The following is a 20180-nucleotide window of genomic DNA, read 5'->3' as shown; positions in this document are numbered from 1 at the left end:
TGTGTGTGTGTGTGTGTGCGCGTGTGTTATTTATCTTTTTATTTCTTGGCAACTATAAAGGTTACTGCACTTGAAATGGGAATGTAGATATTCCTTTGATGTAGTGATTTCATAAAATACTTAAGACATTTCAGAGTTCACTGGAAGAAGAGATCACCATGTCCTCACTTCTGTTAATGTGAATTAATTGCTAATCCTGTAACCTATTAGTGAAATAACAAAATATTTCCAAAGTATAAGTGTTCTGGATAAGTAACAGTATGATCTTCAGTGACCTAATGTAGACACTAGACTTAACATTCTGTATCCTTAATATGTCTGCCGAATAACTTTTATTTAATAACAAGATTAAATTATAATTTTAACAATCATAGTGTTGTTATTTTTTCTATAATTGTGAGATACCTTGCATTGAATGAAGCAAGCCATGGTGTGTGTGTGTGTGTGTGTATATGTGTGTGTGTGTGTGTGTGTGTGTGTGTGTGTATGTTCTCATTGCATATACCAATTTTTGGTTTTTGTTGCTTCCAAGCTTGTTAGACTCGTATACTAAGATAGGATAAATTAAACTATAAAGAAAGTGTTTTAGAAGCTCTAGCCTTTTATGTCCCATTTTATTTCTTTTTCTGATGTTAGCAGCCATGGAAAGCCATTAGCTAAATATATTAATTCATTAGCAATAGCAAGTAGTGCATCCTAATCTGGTCATTCCTTCTCAATTTATTAACCAGAGTATTTCAACAAGAGAAATTTCCTTTCAAAAGCTATTTTGTTCAGCAGAAGTGGTTTATACAGAAAATGCAAAAATGTATGTTTTATTATATTGAGTTTATGCACCACTATTAAACCATATGCTTTTCCACAGTTCTGCAAAAATGTTCACTAAGTATGTTATTATAAAGACATGGATTTATCATACCTGGAATATTTCATTTAACCTTATTTGTGGTCATATTAGTTATTTGGCCAATAGTAAAAACTATGGAAACGATTTTCTACATCTCTCTATTATTCTCTAGTAGAATATGATATTTTCTCCATGATATAGCATTGGTCCTATGAAAAACCAGCAGTAGATCTAGAAGATAAAAACAATGAGTAAATGGATAAATAAATAAATGAAGAGGGCACAAGCATGCAAAGCCTTATGACTAAGACTGCTATGCCATATGCTTGGGATGGTGAAGCAGAAGAGATTATACTTTTGTGTCTTTCTGTCCTATCTAATGAGTTCAAATGCAGGCTGGAAAACTTATAGAAACCATGTCCCAAAATTAATTAAGTTAGTTGACTCTAATGGTTTTCTTATAGGATCTTTTTCCCCTCCAGTTTCCTCAATCCTTTTTTTCCAACTCTTCCATGGGACTTTCAGAACTTCATCTAACACTCGGCCATGAGTCTTAGCATTACTTTCCATTGGCTGTTGGTTGGAGTCTGTCAGAGGACGGTTATGCTAAGCAACCATCAGAGGATCACTGAAGTATTATTATATAACATTTTTAACCATGAACACCCGGCAGCCAAGGGCCCCTGCACACAACCAATTTTAACTAATATTCATATAAACATATGAATACAATCATCATCTTGGCTTCTAGAAATCTAGAAACAGAATACATTGTTACAATATTAGTTTGTTGACACATATTTAACTGTAAATTCAGTTACTTTAATAAATATTATCTATTATATAAGCTTTTATTTCTTTTTTTCTCAGAATGATATATTTTTACAGGAAAAGCTTAGAACTAAACTTGAAGAAAAATGCTTAAATTTTTATTTACATGAAAAATTAATAGCTTGGCTTAAACATGAGAATATTTAGAAGTGATAAGACTTAGTTAAACCCAATACTAACTTAAGAAATTACTGAAAGTGCTACAAAAATTACTAACTAAAAATGTGGACTGTGAGTCTCAAAGCCGACTAATGCCACAAGATTATTGCCAGTGCCAGAGTGAAGTTGGCTATAAGGAGTCAGAAAGGAGGTCCCATGTGCTATGTCCTATGCCAGGGTTGTGTCAGCTGCTTGTTGAACCTCACAGAGGTCAGTCTATTCTCTTTTTGCCCCTGCAGTTCTCTTAGAGAGGAGCAATACTGGGTCAGAATTTTTTATTGCAGCCCTATCCTTCCACTTACACTCTGTCGTTTTACTGGAGATGGACTTTAATAGTTCACTCTCCCCCACCAACCCCCATTGGGGCATTTCATCTAAGGAACCTCCCTTTGAGTCCTGAGAGACTCTCACCTCCAAGGCCTCTGGTACTGTCTAGAGGGTTACCCCACCTACTACCCCTGAAATTGCCTATTTCCATTCATTGTGCTGGCCCTATCCTGTCTTCCCATTCATACCTGATCATTTTCTTCTTCCCCTTTCCCACCCAGAACCCTCTCTCCCTCTACCTATTGTGTCTGCTTCTTCTCCCACCCAAGTGAGACTGAAGCATGCTTATTTGGACCTTTCTGCTTGTTAACTGCCTTGTATCCTAGATATTCTTTAATTTTTTTGGCTAATATCTACTTATTAGTGAGTACATTCCATGCATGTCCTTTTGGGTCTGAGTTATCTCACACAGGAAGATATTTTCTATTTCTATCCATTTGCCTGCAAGACTCATGATGTCCTCATTCCTAATAACTGAATAGTATTCCATTGTGTAAATGAACCTCATTTTTGGTATCCATTCTTTGGTTGAGGGACATCTGGGTTGTTTCCTGATTCTGGCTATGACAGATAAGACAGTGATAAACATAATGGAGCATGAGGCCCTGTGTTATGTTTGGGAATCTTTTGGGTATATGCTCAAGAGTGGTATAGCTGGATCTTCAGGTAGATCTCTTTCCATTTTTCTGAGGAACCTACAGATTGATTTACAGAGTGGTTGTACAGGTTAGCACAACAGGAATGGAAGGGTGTTTGTCTTTCTCCACATCCTTGTCAACATGTGCTGTCATCTGAGATTTTGATCTTAACCATTCTGATTGGTGTAAGGTAGAATCTCAGAGTAGTTTTGATTTGCATTACCCTGATAACTAAGGACTTTGATCATTTCTTTAAGTGCTTCTCAACCATTTGAGATTACTTTGTTGTGAATTTTATGTTTATCTCTATACCCCATTTTGATTTGGTTGTTTGATTTTTTTTTTTTTTTTTTTTGGAGGACAGCTTCTTGAGTTCTTCATGTTTTGGATACTAGCCCTCTATCAGATGTGGGGTTAGTGAAGATTTTCCTTCCCAATCTGTAGGTTGCTGATTTGTCCCATTCACAGTCCCATTCACTGTGTTCTTTGCATTACAGGAGCTTTTCAGTTTCATGAGATCCCATTTATCAATATTTGATCTTAACCATTGGAGCCTTTGCCAATAATTTCAAGGCTCTTTCCCACTTTCTCCTCTAATAGATTTAGTATATCTGAGTTAATGTTCAAGTCCTTGATCCATTTGGACTTGAACTTTCTGCAAAGTGACAAATATGGATCTATTTTTCATTTTTAAACATATAGACTGCCAATTAGAACTACACCATTTATTGAAGATGGTTTCTTTTTTACATTGTATATTTTTTGATTCTTTGTCAAAGATCAAGTGTCCATAAATGTGTGGGTTTATTTCTGGGTCTTCAATTCTATTCAATTGATTTACCTGTCTGTTTCTGTAGCATTACCATGAAGCTTTTATCACTATTGCTCTGTAGTACAGTTTGAGGTCAGGGATGGTGATTCCCCCAGAACTTCTTTTATTATTAGGAATTGTTTTCACTATCCTTGCTTTTTGTTTGTTTGTTTGTTTGTTTTGTATTTCCATATGAAATTGAGAATTGCTCTTTTCATGTCTGTGAAGAATTGTGTTGAAATTTTGATGAGGATTGCATTGAATATGTAGATTGCTTTTTGTAGAATGGCCATTTTTACTATGTTAATCCTACAAATCCATGGGCATGGGAGATCTCTCCATTTTCTGAGGTCTTCTTCCATTTCTTTGTTGTGAAACTTGAAGTTCCTGTCATATAGATCTTTCACTTATACAGTTAGAGTTACACCAAGATATTTTAAATTATTTGTAACTATTCTGACATGTGTCATTCCCTAATTTCTTTCTCAGCCCATTTATCATTTGTATAAAGGAAGGCTACTGATTTATTTGAGATAATTTTATATCTGGCCACACTGCTGAAGTTGTTTATCAGCTATTGAAGTCCTCTGGTAGAATTGTTGGCATCATTTACATATACTAACGTATCATCTGCAAGTAACTCTACTTTGAGTTCTTTAGCAATTTATATCCCCTTGATCTCCTTTTGTTATTCCTCTAGCTAGAAATTCAAGAACTATATTGAACAGATATAGGGAGAGTGTGTGGCCTTGTCTTGTCTCTGATTTTAGTGAGATTGCTTCAAGTATCTCTCCATTTAATTTGATATTGGCCATTGGTTTGCTGTATATTGTTCTTATTATGCTTAGGTTGGTCTTGAATTCCTGGTCTCAAGAATGCATTTAACATGAAAGGCTGTTGTATTTTGTAAAATGCTTTGTTAGCATTTAATGAATTGATCATGTGATTTTTGTTTGAGTTGGTTTATATAGTGGAATACATTAATGGATTTTCATATATTGAACCAACCTTGCATCCATGGGATGCATCCCTTGATTGTGATGACTGATGGTTTTGGTGTATTCTTGGTTTCAGTTTGCTGGAATTTTATTAAGCATTTTTGCATCGATATTCATAAGCAAAATTGGTCTGAAGTTCTCTTTTTTTTTATTGGTTCTTTGTGCGGTCTAGGTACCAGAGTCATTGCAGCTTCATAGAATGAATTAGGTAGAGTTCCTTCTGTTTCTATTTTATGCGATAATTTGAGGAGTGTTGGTATTAGCTTTTCTTTGAAGGTATGCACTAGAGCTATCTGGCCCTCGGCTTTTTTTGGTTGGAAGGCTTCTTTTATTTCCTTAGCAGATATGGGAATGTTTAGTTTACCTGCTCTTGTTTTAACTTTGGTATAAGTATATGTCTAGAAAATCATCCATTTCACCTAAATTTTCCAATTTTGTTGAGTATAGGTATTGTAGTAGGATCTGATGATTTTCTTAATTTCCTCAGTTTCTGTTGTCATGTCTCCCTTTTCATTTCTGATTTTGTTAATTTGAATACTATCTTTGTGCATTTATTTAGTTTGGCTACGGGCTTATCAATCTTTTTAATTTCTCAAAGAACAAGCTTTTGGTTTTCTTGATTCTTTATATTTTTCTCTTTGTTTCTATTTGGTTGATTTCAGCCCTTAGTTTCATTATTTCTTGCTATCATTCCTCAGGAATGTGTTTGCTTCTTTCTATTCTAGAGCTTCCATGTTTGCTGTTAAGTTGCTAGTCTAGGATCTCTTCAATTTCATTATGAGGGCATTTAGTGCTATGAATTTTTGTGTTGGTACTGTTTTCATTGTGTCTCATAAGTTTGAATATGCTGTGTCATCATTTTCACACAATTCCAGGAAATGTTTAATTTCTGTAAGTATTTCTTCCCTAACCAAATTATCATTGAGTAGAGAGTTATTCAGTTTCCATGGGTATATGGATTTTCTGTTGCTTTTGTTGTTATTGACATCTAGCCTTATTCTGTGGTGATCTAATAGGATGCATGAGATTATTTCAATTTTCTTGTATATATTGAGGCTTATTTTGTGACCAATCATATTATCATGAGGTGCTGAGAAAATGGCATATTATTTTTTGTTTGTTTGTTTTAGGGCAAAACAATCTGTCTATATCTATTAATATATTTGATTTTTAAACTTTATTACTTTCACTGTGCCTATGTTTAGTTTCTGTTTCAATGGCCTGTCTATTTGTGAGAGTGGGGCATTGAAGCCTCACACTATTATTATGTGGGGTTCAATGTGTGTTTTGAGCTTTAGTAAAGTTTCTTTATTGAATGTGGTTGCCTTTACATTTTGGGCATAGATGTTCAGAATTGAGACTTTTTCTTGGTGGATTTTTTCTTTGACGTTTATGAGATGTCCTTCCCCATCTCATTTGATAAGTTTTGGTTGAAAGCCTATTTTATTCAATATTATAATGGCAATTCCTGCATGTTTCGTGGAATCATTTGTTTGAAAGAGTTTGTTTCCAGCATTTTACTCTGGGATATTGTCTGTCTTTGTCAATGAGGTGTGTTTCTTGGATGGATCTAAATGCTGGATCCTGCTTTCATATTCAATTTGTTAGCTTATGTATTTTTATTTCGAAACCAGATCCATTGATATTGAAGGATGTTAAAGACACATGATTGTTAGTTCCTGTTATATTTATTGTTTTAGGAGGCGTATTGGCAGGTTTTGTATGTCAACTTGACACAGGCTGGAGCTTCAGTTGGGGAAGTACCTCCATGAGATCCAGCTGTGGGTCATTTTCCCAAATAGTAATCAAGGGGGAAAGGTCCTGTACTGGCTGGTTTTGTGTGCCAACTTGACACAGGCTAGAGTTATCACAGAAAAGGGAGCTTCAATTGGGGAAATGCCTCCACGAGATACAGCTTTGGAGCAGTTTCTCAATTAGTGATCAAGGGGGTAAGGCCCCTTGTAGGTGGTGCCATCACTGGGCTGGAAGTCTTGGGTTCTATAAGAGAGCAGGCTGAGCAAGCCAGGGGAAGCAAGCCAGTAAGGAACATCACTCCATGGCCTTTGCATCAGCTCCTGCTTCCTGACCTGCTTGATTTCCAGTCCTGACTTCCTTTGGTGATAAACAGCAATGTGGCAGTAAGCTGAATAAACCCTTTCCTCCCAAACTTGCTTCTTGGTAGTGATGTTTGTGCAGGAATAGAAGCCCTGACTAAGACAGGTGGCATAATGATTCTCTACTTTTGGTTTTGTTTTGAGATGATTAATTTCTTGTTTTTGGTGTAGATACCCTCCTTGTGTTGGAGGTTTCCTAGTAGAATTCTCTGTAGGGCCTAATTGGTAGACAGATATTGTTTAAATTTTGTTTTGTCATAGAATATTTTGGTTTCTACATCTATGATGATGGAAAGTCTTGCAGGGTAAAGTAGCCTGGGCTGGCATTTTTGTTCTTTTGGGGTCTGTATGACCTCTGTCTAGGCTCTTCTGGCTATTGGTCTCTGTATGTGAGAAGTCTCATGTAAGTCTAGTGTCAGGGCCTTTTCCCCTTACAGCTTTTAATATTCTTTCTCTGTTCTATGCATTTGATGTTTTGATTATTATGTGACAGGAGGATTTTCTTTTCTGGTCCACTCTATTTAGTGTTCTATGGGCTTCTTGTACATTTGTGGCCATCTCTTTCTTTAGGTAGGGGAAGTTTTCTTTGATTTTCTTGAAGACATTTTGTATTCCTTTGAGTTGTGAATCTTTTCTTTCTTCTGTTCCTATTATTCATAGGTTTGGTCTTTTCATTGTGTCCTGAATTTCCAGGGTGTTTTGGGTTAGGAGGTTTTTTATATTTTATTTTTAATTTGTTTTGTATTTTCTTTCACCATTGTGACAATATCTAAGGTATCTTCTATGCCTGAGAAATATCTCTTGTATTCTGTTGGTGATGCTTGTGTCTGTAGCTCCTGACCTCTTAGGTTTTTCATTTCCAGGGTTGCCTCCATTTGTGATTTCTTCATTGTTCCTACTTCTACTTTTAGGTATTGGACTGCTTTTTTGATTCCTTCCCCTGTTTGTGTTTTCTTGAATTTCTTTAAGGGATTTATTTGTTTCCTCTTTTAGGGTTTCTATCTGTTTACCTGTGTTTTCCTGTATTTCTTTCAGTGAGTTATTTATATTCCCCTTAAAGGACTATATTGTGGCATAGGATTTTAGGTCAGTATCATGGTTTTCAGGTACACTGGGGTATCTACCACAGCTTGCTGTAGTGGAAGAACTAGACTCTGATAGTACCAAAGTATATTGGCTTCTGTTATTTATGATCTTGAGCTTGCCTCTTCTCATCTGGTTATCTCTGGTGTTGACTGAACTGAGTGTCTGTCTGGAGCCTGCCTCTTATGTCCCTGGGTTGTTGCAGGTCTCCTGTGAGACCTGTGGATCAGGAAGTAACAGATTTCCTGGAAAGGCCCTTGTAGGGTATTCAGAGGGGCATGCATACCCATAATCTGTTCCACAGGCTATAGTAGCTCACGGGGGATGCTTTAGACTGTGGAGTCTATTGTCCTGTGTGCAGCAGATCTGCTGGAAGGCCATCAGACTGTGGGATTTGTTGTCCTGGATGCAGCAGATCTTCTGGAGGCATTCAGACTGTGGGGTCTTCATAGAGGAAGACAAGCTAATGATCTGACCCAGTGGAAAGCACAGGCGGTGAGGGAGGTGCAGTTCAAAGAGAAGGAATGAGTCCCAAGTCAGCTTGACACTTCATGGTACCCAACTGCTTTGGTGATATGGGAGGGTCCCTTACTTGTTGCCCTGGGTGCCACACTGATGATCTGCTCAGGAAGAAGTCATAGGCAGGAAGGGAAGATTCATAGTTTTAAACTTATTTTAAATGTTTCTTTTTTTATTAGATGTTTTCTTTATTTACATTTCAAATGTTCTCCCCTTTCCTGTTTTCCCCTCTGGAAAAAAAAACCTATTCTTCCCCCTCCCCCTGATCACCAACCCACCCTCTCCTATTTCCTGGTCCTGGCATTCCCCAACACTGGGGCATAGAGCCTTCACAGGACCAATGGCCTCTCCTCCCATTGATGACTGACTAGGCCATCCTCTGCTACATATGCAGCTGGAGCCATTAGTCCTACCTTGTGTAACCTTTGGTTGATGGTTTACTCCCTGGTAGCTCTGAAGGTACTAGTTAGTTCATATTGTTGTTCCTCTTATGGGGCTGCAAAGCCCCGTAAACTCCTTGGGTCCTTTCTCTAGCTCCTTCATTGGGGACCCTATGCTTAGTCCAATGGATGGCTATGAGCATCAAATTCTGTATTAGTCAGGCACTGGCAGAGCCTCTCAGGAGACAGCTACATCAGGATCCTGTCAGCCAGTTCTTGCTGGCATCCACAATAGTGTCTGGGTTTGGTGATTGTATATGGGAAGGATTCCCAGGTAGGGCAGTCTCTGGATTGTCCTTCTTTTAGTCAGTTTGTCTCTGCAACTCCTTCCATGGGTATTTTGTTCCCCCTTCTAAGAAGGATCAAAGTATTCATACTTTGGTCTTCCTTCTTCTTGAGTTTCTTATGGTTTGTGGATAGTGTCTTGGGTATTCTGAGCTTCTGGGCTAATATCCATTTATCAGTGAGTACATACCATGTGCATTCCTTTGTGATTGGGTTACCTCACTCAGGATGATATTCTCCAGATCTGTCCATTTCCCTAAGAATTTCATAAATTCATTGTTTTTAATCGCTGAGTAGTACTCCATTGTGTAAATGTACCACATTTTCTGTATCTATTCCTCTGTGAGGGACATCTGGGTTGTTTCCACTTTCAGGCTATTATAAATAAGGCTGCTATGAACATAGTGGAGCATGTGTCCTTATTACATGTTGGAGCATCTTCTGGGTATATGCCCAGAATTGCTAGAACAAAATGGCAAACAACAGATTGGGAAAAGAACTTTACCAACCTTACATCAGATAGAGGGCTAATATCCAATATATATAAAGAAATCAAGAAGTTAGACTCCAGAGAACCAAATAACCCTATAAAAAATGGGGTACAGAGCTAAACAAAGAATTCTCAATTGATGAACACCGAATGGCTGAGAAGTACCTAAAGAAATGTTCAACATCCTTAGTCATCAGGGAAATGCAAATCAAAACAACCCTGAGATTCCACCTTACATCAGTCAGAATGGCTAAGATCAAAAACTTAGGTGACAGCAACTTAGGCAAGGTTGTGGAAAAAGAGGAACACTCCTTCATTGCTGGTGGGATTGCAGGCTGGTACCAGCACTCTGGAAATCATTTGGGCAGTTCCTCAGAAAATTTGACATAGTACTACTGCAGGACTCAGTAATTTTCATTTTTAGTACAGTTAGAATTTAGTCTACTAGCTAATGCCTAGTTATTCCATGCTTTGAAAGTTATGATTTATTTAAAAAGAACCATCTTCTTTTTTGCTCATGTTTATATGAAAATTTCATAGCAACAACAAAGCACAGAGACCTGTTACTCATTTTTATTTTACTAGACTAGCATGAAATTTAGAGAATAATCGGTGTGGGTTATTTCATTAAATTGAAAAATCTGTTGTATTAAATATCACCTTATAATTGTTATTTGACTATCAGTGTCATTGACATCACTAAATCAAATACATGTGCAAAATTTTTGCATTAATTCTAACCATTTTATACTTTTTATCTGTAAGTATTATAATAGGAACTATAAGTAAGTTTAAAGTAACAATGTTTTTAAAGCTACTGTGATGGAGAAGTAGTAGGCTTGTTTGATATTAAGGTCGTAACTAATGTTGATGTATGTTTTCATCTGTTGAGAGACTTATGTGAGCTTTCTCTATTTAATTCTAGTTGTGTTGCTTGATACAACCACAGTGATGGGAGAACTGGGATGGAAAACATATCCATTAAATGGGGTAAGTGTGAATCCTATTAACGTTTTCAGGTTACCATCTATCTTGGGTTTGTAGGATCTTCTGTGAGAGGTAAAGGAATCACAGATTTGTATGCATTTTTGCATATCACTTAAGTCACATAGAAAAGATTAAAGTCCAACTGAACTGGTAATGCATGTGAATACTATACAAATAATCATGTTTTCTCATATTCTTTTAATACTTTTTCTTTAATATTCCACTTTAAGAATAGAACTTTTAGAAAATTTACACCCGTTTTCCCTAAAACAATATACAAGCATATATATCTTTGATTTTTTTTTCTGTACTCAGGTTAAATATGGTGATAGAAAATGTATTTCTTCAGAGATAAAACATAATGAGTGGACAAATATGAGCAATATATCATTTAATAAAAAGTATTAGGTACTACCAAAGTATTTTGGAAACTAGTGAGGTGATACATCTTTATCTACTCTTCAAGTTTCCTTCTAAAGGATTATTCACATGTATAATCTATAAAATTATTATTACTTCCTAGGTATTGATATTTTAGCTGTAGTTATTACTGAGTTTTTATACATTTCACTTCATTTTATATAATTTCTACATCCCAGTGTGTTTCTGCTTGTTTTTTATATTAAAGTAAACTAAAACAGTTGTTTGTGAATATTTTTACTCTTACTCTTTTTCAATGAAACAAAAAAAATAATCAGTTCAAGAATAATCTCTACAGTTTAATTACTTTTTCCTGTAAATGTTCTCATTCATCAGTCTTTACTGATATGCTTCACTTTGCTCCTTTCATCGTAACTTCAAATATGAATCTGACAGAAAAAATTACATTGCCATGTCTTTATGTTTTTGAAACTTTCACTGCAATGTACATTTATAGCAAATGTTATTTATTCAACAAATGCTCCTGAAACAAACAAGCAAAAAATCATATGGAGTAGAAACCTCATTTTTTAATTGTCTACTATTGTCATTTGTTTTATAATCATCTATAATTTCAAAGTTAAAGTCTTCATTTTATTCTGATAGAATTGTCACCAAAATTTCTGAGAAAAATGTAGTTTAGGTATCTTAATTTTATCTTTACTATTTTATATGAATATAGTTCATTAATAAATGTCACTATTGAGGGTTTCAGGTTAGGTTACTTACTAATAATCAAAATTTCTAGAATTCACTGCATATACTGATAATTATATGCTTTAAAATTTCCATAAAATTCTAATTTATATTTGAAATTTCAAAAGCTATTGTAGTAAAGTTTTAAAAATTATCTAAAACTTAATTTGCAAGAAAGGCAGTGGCAGAATTCAGTTAAATCTAAAATCCTCAGACACAAAGGAAGCAACTGTTTCTCTCTCAATTCTAATGTCTATATACAATATGTAAGAAAATATTCACCAGTTTAAGCTGTCAAATCAAAAGGAACAAAGATGACTGGGCACAGTAGCCAAGGCCTAAGACAACCATCCAACCTCATCCTGCACTGTGAATTTACCCTTACAGTTTTTTTTGTGGGGTCCCCCACTTCTATAAGGGAATGTCATTTTACTCATTCTGTTCATTCAAATATTAATTAGTCTCAGAAATACCCTCAAAATCATTGGTGGAGATATTTTCTCAGTTTTTTTTTTTTTAGATGTTTTGTACTCTAGTCATACTGACTCCAATTTAACCAAGATAGATGAATTATGAACATTGCTCTTATATGTAAATAACAGCTGCAGATGAGCCTAGTACATAATACTGTTTGCAAGATATTTCTAGTTTTAAATTATAAATAAACTGGGGAAATGGCTATATTGTCTATTACTTATATATCACAGTTTTCTAGCATAATTGTTTACCACATGAAGAGTCAGAAATTGAGTATATTTAAAGAGACAATGGAATATCTACTAATAGTTTTGTTTATATAGTGTGACAACTTCAGTACTTTAATAACTTATCAAAAGTCCTAGACCTTAGTATTTCATTTCGAATCATGTTATAATGTACCATATAATCTTTTGAAATATATATACATTTGTTTTAAATTAAAAACTAAGAACTTTAGGGCTGGAGAGATGGCTCAGTGGGGAAGAGCACCGACTGCTCTTCGGAAGGTCATGAGTTCAAATCCCAGCAACCACATGGTGGCTCACAACCACCCGTAATGAGATCTGATACCCTCTTCTGGTGCGTCTGAAGATAGCTACAGTGTACTTACATATAATACATAAATAAATCTTAACAAAAAAAAAAAAGAACTTTAATGATAACTTCTTCTCTAAAAATGAATGCTTTTTTTTTTCATTGCTTTCCAAGCTGCTATTTAAATAAGTTTTCTCCCAAGAAACTCCACAACAATATAGTGTTGTTTAAATGTCCACTATGTTAATTTCGTTTCTGTCATTTCACATTTCAAATAACTGTATTCAGTTTATTGAATGGATTGATTAATTATAAAAATATATTTCATTATAGTGTTTCAGTGATATTTTATTATATTTTAGGGGTGTGCATGTGTGTGGTTTTGTGTGTGTGTGTGTGTGTGTCTGTGTCTGTGTGTATGGAATGTGTGTATGTTCATCACGGCTGACATGTGGACAACAAAGAACAACATACAATTATTGTCTTCTCATTCCATTTTGTGAATTCCAAAGATCAAACTCAGTTCCTAGGCTTGGCAATAAGCAGCTTTACTAGTTGAGCCATCTCATTGGCCTTCATACAACACTTTATAGCAATTAGAGTTTACTCCCCATACAGGCAAAGAGAAGAAAGCATTAATAGTATACATTTCCTTAGATTGTTTCAGGGATAAAAAATATTATTACCATTGGGATAACTCTACATATTTTGAAAAAGTGAAAATCTGAACACAATATTGTACAAATTGTTTTCTTTATCTGGAATTACCTTTCCAATATATGTAATTTTTTTCCTCTAGCCCTACAAAAATATTTTATCATTACAACATAATTTTAAACAAATAACTATAAGTAAAAAGAGAGTATTCTCTTAAATCTAAGTGAAATGAACTTTCATGGATACATCCCTCTCCTGAACAAGAACTATTTGGAAAGAATCAGGGTGAGTATGAGAGATTCCAGTTCAATTTGTCACTGCAAATCTCAAAATAGTTATGGTCTTTAAAATGTGAGTAGTCAGTTCAGAATTTTTTGATATATGACACACATTTAAAATCCATATATACATATATGTATATACATACATATGAATATGTGTGTATGTTAAAGCTAAAGTAGACATGAAGTGCTATTATGATAATAGTGCCCTATAACTTGATGGATTGCAATTACCCAGAACATAACTCTGGAGGATAATTGTTCAACTTACTGTATCCTAAAAGCAATTTTGTAGGAAAGAAATAGGGATAATTGAGATATTTATAAGGAAAAAAAAAGAGAAAGTATGAATATGTTTGTTTTTTCCTTTGTTTGATGACTTTCTTTTTTAAATATTTATCTCATATTATTCTTTTTATATATACTCCTCCTCCTTCCCCTTTCTGTTTCCCCTTCCCCAGACTTCTTTCAGTAGCATGAAAAAGCACCCTACAGAGGAAAGGCTTTTTCCAATGCGACAACTGAGCCTGTCTTTGAGGACCATGATAATTATCCAAGCTTCTCTTTTATTTTTTGAGAAGTGGAAGTACCAAATCTGAAACCCATCTTTAATCCTTTGGTCACTGCTTTCAAGTGTTTGTTCTATTACAATACATCCTGACTCCAGTTGAGTTCTCATTACCTAAATATCCCTGTGTGGCCCCTGTGGTCAAGAAAAGAGCATGACATCACGGTAAGCTAGCTAGATCTCAGAGAATTCCAAAGGGGTGCTTAAAGCGGTTGGTTTCTGTCCTTCCTTTTTGTATATATCCCAAAGTATTCTGACATATGAATTTTCTTCTTTCTTTATAATTTTAAAGCTTTTGGTAAGATAAATAAATGATCACAAATTACTTTAATTTTCATTTAAATGAAAATACCTTAATTGTTCTCTCTTTTTATTTTACATTTATCTACTTTGTGTGAGTGTATGTGTGTATGTGTATGACAAAATATATCTCAGTGCTTGTTCAGAGGACCAAGGTTAATTAGCAAGAGTCTATTCTCTTTGTCCAACATAAGAACTATTGAACAAACTCAAATCACCAGGCTTGTCAGTATGCATTTACCCAGCTTCTTTAATTTTTATAGTCTTTTTTAAATGTAATATTTTAGGTACTTTATATCTTTCTTGGAAAATTTATCTGAAAAAAATAAAGTTATTTTCAGCTCACATTCATGGGTACAGTCCAATATGTCAGAGAAACCATGGAGATTAACTTGACAGAGTCGGTCCTATTTCATCAATGGGCAGGAGAAGAGAAAGATACAAGCTAGAAGTATTCATTTTTGCCTTGTCCTGGTGAGTCACTCTGGAACCGTGCCCACAATGAGAATGGTGCTTTCCATCTCAACCCAATCTAATAGTTCATTCTTTGCCAAGCCCAGATGTTTACCTCCTAAGTGACCCTAGATCCATTCATTTTGACAATCAGTATTAACAAAAACAACCACCCCCCTCTTATCTTGACACTCAGCCATATAACATATAATGTTAGTGAGTCTAGCATTCCATTCACTGTCTCAAAGTCTCATGTTCATCATAAGGCATAATTCATTCGGTCCATTTTTAAAATCCCAATAGTCTTTTCTTTTCAAATATATTCTACAAAGCTTAAATTTCTAAGTTTTCTGAGACTAAAGACAGTGTACTCAGAAAAAACAATAGTTCTAATATAAAACAGTCCTGAGTAAACATTCCCATTCTAAAAGGAAGGAATTTGACATTGCATGCTATTTTCTAACTATAGAGGAAATTAAAAAGCTGCTGCACAATACCCAGTATCTAAGGCTCTTGATGAAATCATCGGGCTTCTAAATGGCGACAGTAGAACTAACTAGCTAGATCTTCTGTTTGAAGCAAACATAGTTTCTCTTTGAAGCCACTCAGTGCCTTCAGTGAGCATTCATGGGTCTGGTCTATGTAACATTTTGGTATCTCTGCTTCAACTTAGAACTCAGAATCATAGGTTTATACAAAGCCTTCCACAGCTGTCTTGCAGGGACTTTGATTCTGCTGAACATACATTGAGTCAGAGACACTGAAATGTTCAAGCCAAACTTCATGAAAATCATTGACTTTCACCTTACAAGCTTACAAATTTAGTATTTTGTGAGTGATGGCACCAAGTCCTGCTGCCACCAAACAAGTCCGTTACATTTTTTTTTTTTTTTTTTTTTTTTTTTTTTTTTGGTTTTTAGGGACATGGTTTCTAAAACCCTGTCTGTTCTGGAACTTACTCTTTAGACCAGGCTGGCTTTGAACTCAGAAATCTGCCTGCCTCTGTGAAGTCTGTTACTTTCAATCTCAGCTTCACTCAGTTTCTCAGGACATAGACTGATTCCTCACCCTAAGAGAACTTGATCAGTTCCTGATAGTCCTTTTTCTCCTCTGAAGCACCATAATACATATTTCTGTTTTATGGCTTTTTGTAAGCACCTTAACCTCAGATCCTACAAGAATGTCTGATTAATCTTCAAATCTCTAGCTACAGCTTTCCAGGCTTTTGCTAGCCCAGAGTTACAGACTTTAGCATATTTTTAACATCAACCACTCACGAAGTCAGGTTTATCACAGTAACAGCACAACTCTAGGTTATCAATTTTCTATTTTATACTGCACACTGTTGGAATAGTATGTATTCCATTCCCAACACAAGGAAGGATGGGAAGATTTTGGTTCTCAGTTGAAGGATATAGTCCAACATGATAGAGAAGTCTTGTAGTTGTTAAAGCGCGACTACTCAATTGTAAGTAGAAATCATGAGAAAACAAAAGGCCTTAAGAAAGCAGGTGCTACAAACCACAAGAAACTCAAGAAGAAGGAAGACCAAGAGGTGGACATTTCATTCCTTCTTAAAAGGAGGAACCAAATACCCATGGAAGGAGTGGCAGAGATTAACTATGGAGCAGAGACTGAAGGAGGGACAAGCCAGCCTAATATAGCTGTCTCCTGAGAGGCTCTGACAGTACCTGACTAATACAGATGCAGAGGCTCATAGCCATCCATTGAACTGAGTACAGGGTCCCCAATGAAGGAGTTAGAGAAAGGACCAAAGGAGCTGAGGGGTTTGCAGCCCCTTAGGACAAACAACAATATAAAGTAACTACTACCCTCAGACCTCCCAGGGTCTCAACCACCAATCAAGGACTGCACATGGTGGGTCTGATTGTTCTGGCAGCATGTGTATAGTAGAGGATTGCAAAGTCCATCAATAGGAGGAGAGGACCTCAGCCCTGTGAAGGTTCTGTGCCCCAGTGTAGGGAAATGCCAGGGACAATAAGTGGGAGAGGGTGGGTTGGCAGGCATGGGGATGGGGAAGGCAACAGGGGTTTGTTCTTGTTGTTTTTGTTTGTTTGTTTGTTTGTTTTTTGGAGGGGAAACTGGGAAAGGAGAAATTTACATGTAAATAAAGAAAATATCTAAAAAAAATCTAGCTCTTTATAATAAGCACATTTGTTTTTTTAAACTCTTATTAAATTTGTTCTTTGACTATTCCAAAAAAAAAAAAAAAAGAAAAGAAAAAAAGAAAGCAGGTGATTGGGAGAGTCAGTGCCTCTAAGAGGAACACTGTGGATGCTAAATTTCCAAGCTCTGCATGACTCCAGAGACTGACCTATGTAGGGTAGAGATGGAATGAGAAAATAATTTTCACTAAGAATACAGGAAATCTGTCATCCCTCTGTGCCTCTCCCAAGGAAGGCTCTATTACTCCATATAGGAGCTATTTGTCCTTGATAAGGTCATGCCCTTGTCAAGAACACACTTGCACTCTGGACAGCATTCACCAGAAGTCTTGATCATCATGTATTACTAGATTATTTTGAAAGTAATTTCCATAACTTGATTTTTGTCATATTCATATACATATATTGAATAATCATATTGCAGTCAATATATGTATACATATATGTCAATTTTAAGAAGCTTACTTCCTTTATCTTAGACTACCAGAGTAAATACATGTTGTAAGCATAATAGTAGTTTGTAGCAATAATTGAAATAATGATAGCAATGACAAATGGAGAAGTGAGGCTACTATGCTGCCGATCAGCAAAGGGACAAAGCCCAGACACTAAGATCTCCTTTAGGACAACACAGGACAGTGAATTTAGTCAAACTGCTGGCTTTCTTTCATCTACTCTTGTAGTGAGTTAGGGAAATGAACTTCCTGCATACAAGCATCACAGGAAAAGAGAAGAATGAATTTGTGTAGTCTATTAAATGCAAATAAAATGCAAATATTTAATAGATATAAAACTACAATCCCTGTATCTTTTCTCCCCACCCTCTCATAATATCTGCTCTGAATAGCATCTGAAAAACAAAACAAAAAGAAATTGATTGCTGTCTTCTATTTTCATTAGCTGAAAGAACATCTATTAAACCAGGTAAATTTAATTTTGAGCTAAGGACAAGTAATGGAAATTTAGAAAATCAGATGTGAAATGTTTACTATCTGTGAATAAGTGATTGCTTTCATATTCTGGAAGCACTTAAAAGTAAGTATGAATTGAATTTAATTTTTTTCAGTGGCTCTGCTATTTTAAACATAGGACGTTAATGTCTCCTTGTAATCATTTCTTTTTTTGAAAAGTATTAGCATATTTAAAGCAAGTATTGATTATATAATATAATATATTCTTTGTTTTTCTTTTAACATTAATACTTCTAAGTATTGATATATGGACTTCTGATTTTTTTTTTATTTATTTTTTTTAGTATAGATTAGAGTTTATTTAGGGAATGAGGAAGGGAGTTAAGAGAGTAGTAGAGGCAGAGAAAGGCAGAGAGAGAGAGTAGAGAAATGGAGGCCAGCCATGGCTATGTGGAGAGAAGGGGGAAGGGAAGGTGGAGAGAGGGTGAGCAAGGGAGAAAGAGGCAAGCAGGTAAGAGGGGAAGAGCCTGATTTTATTTTTAAAATTAGTTATTGTGTTGTATGACTCACCTAACATGCTGGATTGTTGTGGTTTTTTTTGTTGTTGTTTATTTGTTTCAGCAGCTTAAAATCTATTTTAACCAGAATTGTATAAATACATAAACATGATTTCATTTATACATCTGTCTACATCTAAATCTCATACAAGGCCACATAAATATTTTAGGAAATTAATAGTAAAGGCTGACAAGAGAGTTAACATGTTATAGGAGGTATTTTTAATACAATTAATTGGTTATTATCTATAATCAACTCACCCATCTACCCCATGAATAAGTAGAATACCCTGCAGATTCTATTTCCTTAAAGTCTTTCAACCAGTATCCTTCTGCAATTTCATCTCTCACTTTACAGGTTCATTTACCTCCTTGTTATTTATTTCATGATTCACCATGGTATATTTACATGCTTTGAGTCTCTCTCGAGCTACTTCCCTCAGTCAATCAAGTAGTACTTCGATGGGTGTCTTATCATAACCATGTCTCTATCCTTTTAAGTTTTTTTTTCCTCTTCTTAATAACCTATATCATCTGGAGATATGTAGGGTGGCCATGACCTGCCACTCTCTATTTATTTCTGAACTTTGGTTAGCTCCAGTTTTCAGCTTTTCTGAAATAGTCATCATTTCTTGTGGCTTGCTTAGTTTTGTCTCTGGCTATCAGAACTCAGTTCTCTGGTCTGCAATTAAAGACAGTAAAGATTCATTCTCTTTTCTGGAAAACTGATACTACTAAAGATTAATTAAGGAAACTTTATTTCAGGAATGTGTGAAGCTCAGTGTCTATCACAGCATTTCACTCAAACTGTTTAAATATGTGGAGCAGCATTGGTGTAATTTAGTAACGGGTATTATATGGTATAAGAAACTGGATGTTTTGCATGTATATAGAATTAAATAAGACAATTAGTACAGTATGGCGGACATGCAAGAAAAGAAAGTTGTTTTAACAGAGAAATAATAGATGTATACATGACAATATTTTAATAATATACTGGTCAACGACTATATTTTGCAAATTTAATTAAAGATGGAAGAGTCTAGGATTAACTGTACAGAAGTACTCTGTGGAGAAAAAGACAAAACTGTAGTAAACATTTAGGTGTGTTCTTTTTCAGAAAAATTTAAGTACAGGTGGAAAGAAAAGTTTAAATAGTTGCTTCTAATTTTGTTTTATCTAGTCTGATTCATATTCTTGTAATCATTTTTATCATAAAATTCAAGTTCAGGGATGGAAATAAAGATATTTATCTATGAAATACAAGGAGTGTAAAAATATTGGAAACTTTTTCAACAAAAATGAATGGAGACATAATATACTTTCAGAGAATTAATGACTGGTTTAGAGGGGTTGATGGGCTGAATCCCATCTGGGAAATATTAACCCCAGTAGGTTATTAATCCTGTATAATACTATAGAGATAATAATAAAAAGCAGAATATATGGATCTTTAATTACTTATGGATAAAGTGAAGGTTTAGAGAAGAAATTATTTTTTTTATATTGAATATTTTACTAGGTGTTTTCTTTTTATTTATTATTTATTTATTTATTTATTTACATGTAAATTTCTCCATTCCCAGTTTCCCCTCCAAAAAACAAAGA

The 20180-nt window shown here is 35.1% G+C and overlaps 1 protein-coding gene across 3 annotated transcripts in view; it reads left to right on the top strand.

The window, feature by feature from the left end:
- Positions 1-20180, top strand: part of Epha6 (EPH receptor A6) — a 922972-nt gene that overhangs the window by 65659 nt on the left and 837133 nt on the right. For all 3 annotated transcript variants that reach the window (XM_031364192.1, XM_031364193.1, XM_031364197.1), the window contains exon 2: positions 10468-10532. In XM_031364192.1, coding sequence (XP_031220052.1) covers positions 10468-10532 — 65 coding nt within the window. The remainder of the gene's footprint in view (positions 1-10467; positions 10533-20180) is intronic.

This window comes from Mastomys coucha, unplaced genomic scaffold (assembly GCF_008632895.1).
Source record: "Mastomys coucha isolate ucsf_1 unplaced genomic scaffold, UCSF_Mcou_1 pScaffold12, whole genome shotgun sequence".
Taxonomy (NCBI): Eukaryota; Metazoa; Chordata; class Mammalia; order Rodentia; family Muridae; genus Mastomys; species Mastomys coucha.
The sequence above is the reverse complement of the archived record's forward strand: the minus strand, read 5'-3'. Positions and strand labels throughout refer to the sequence as shown.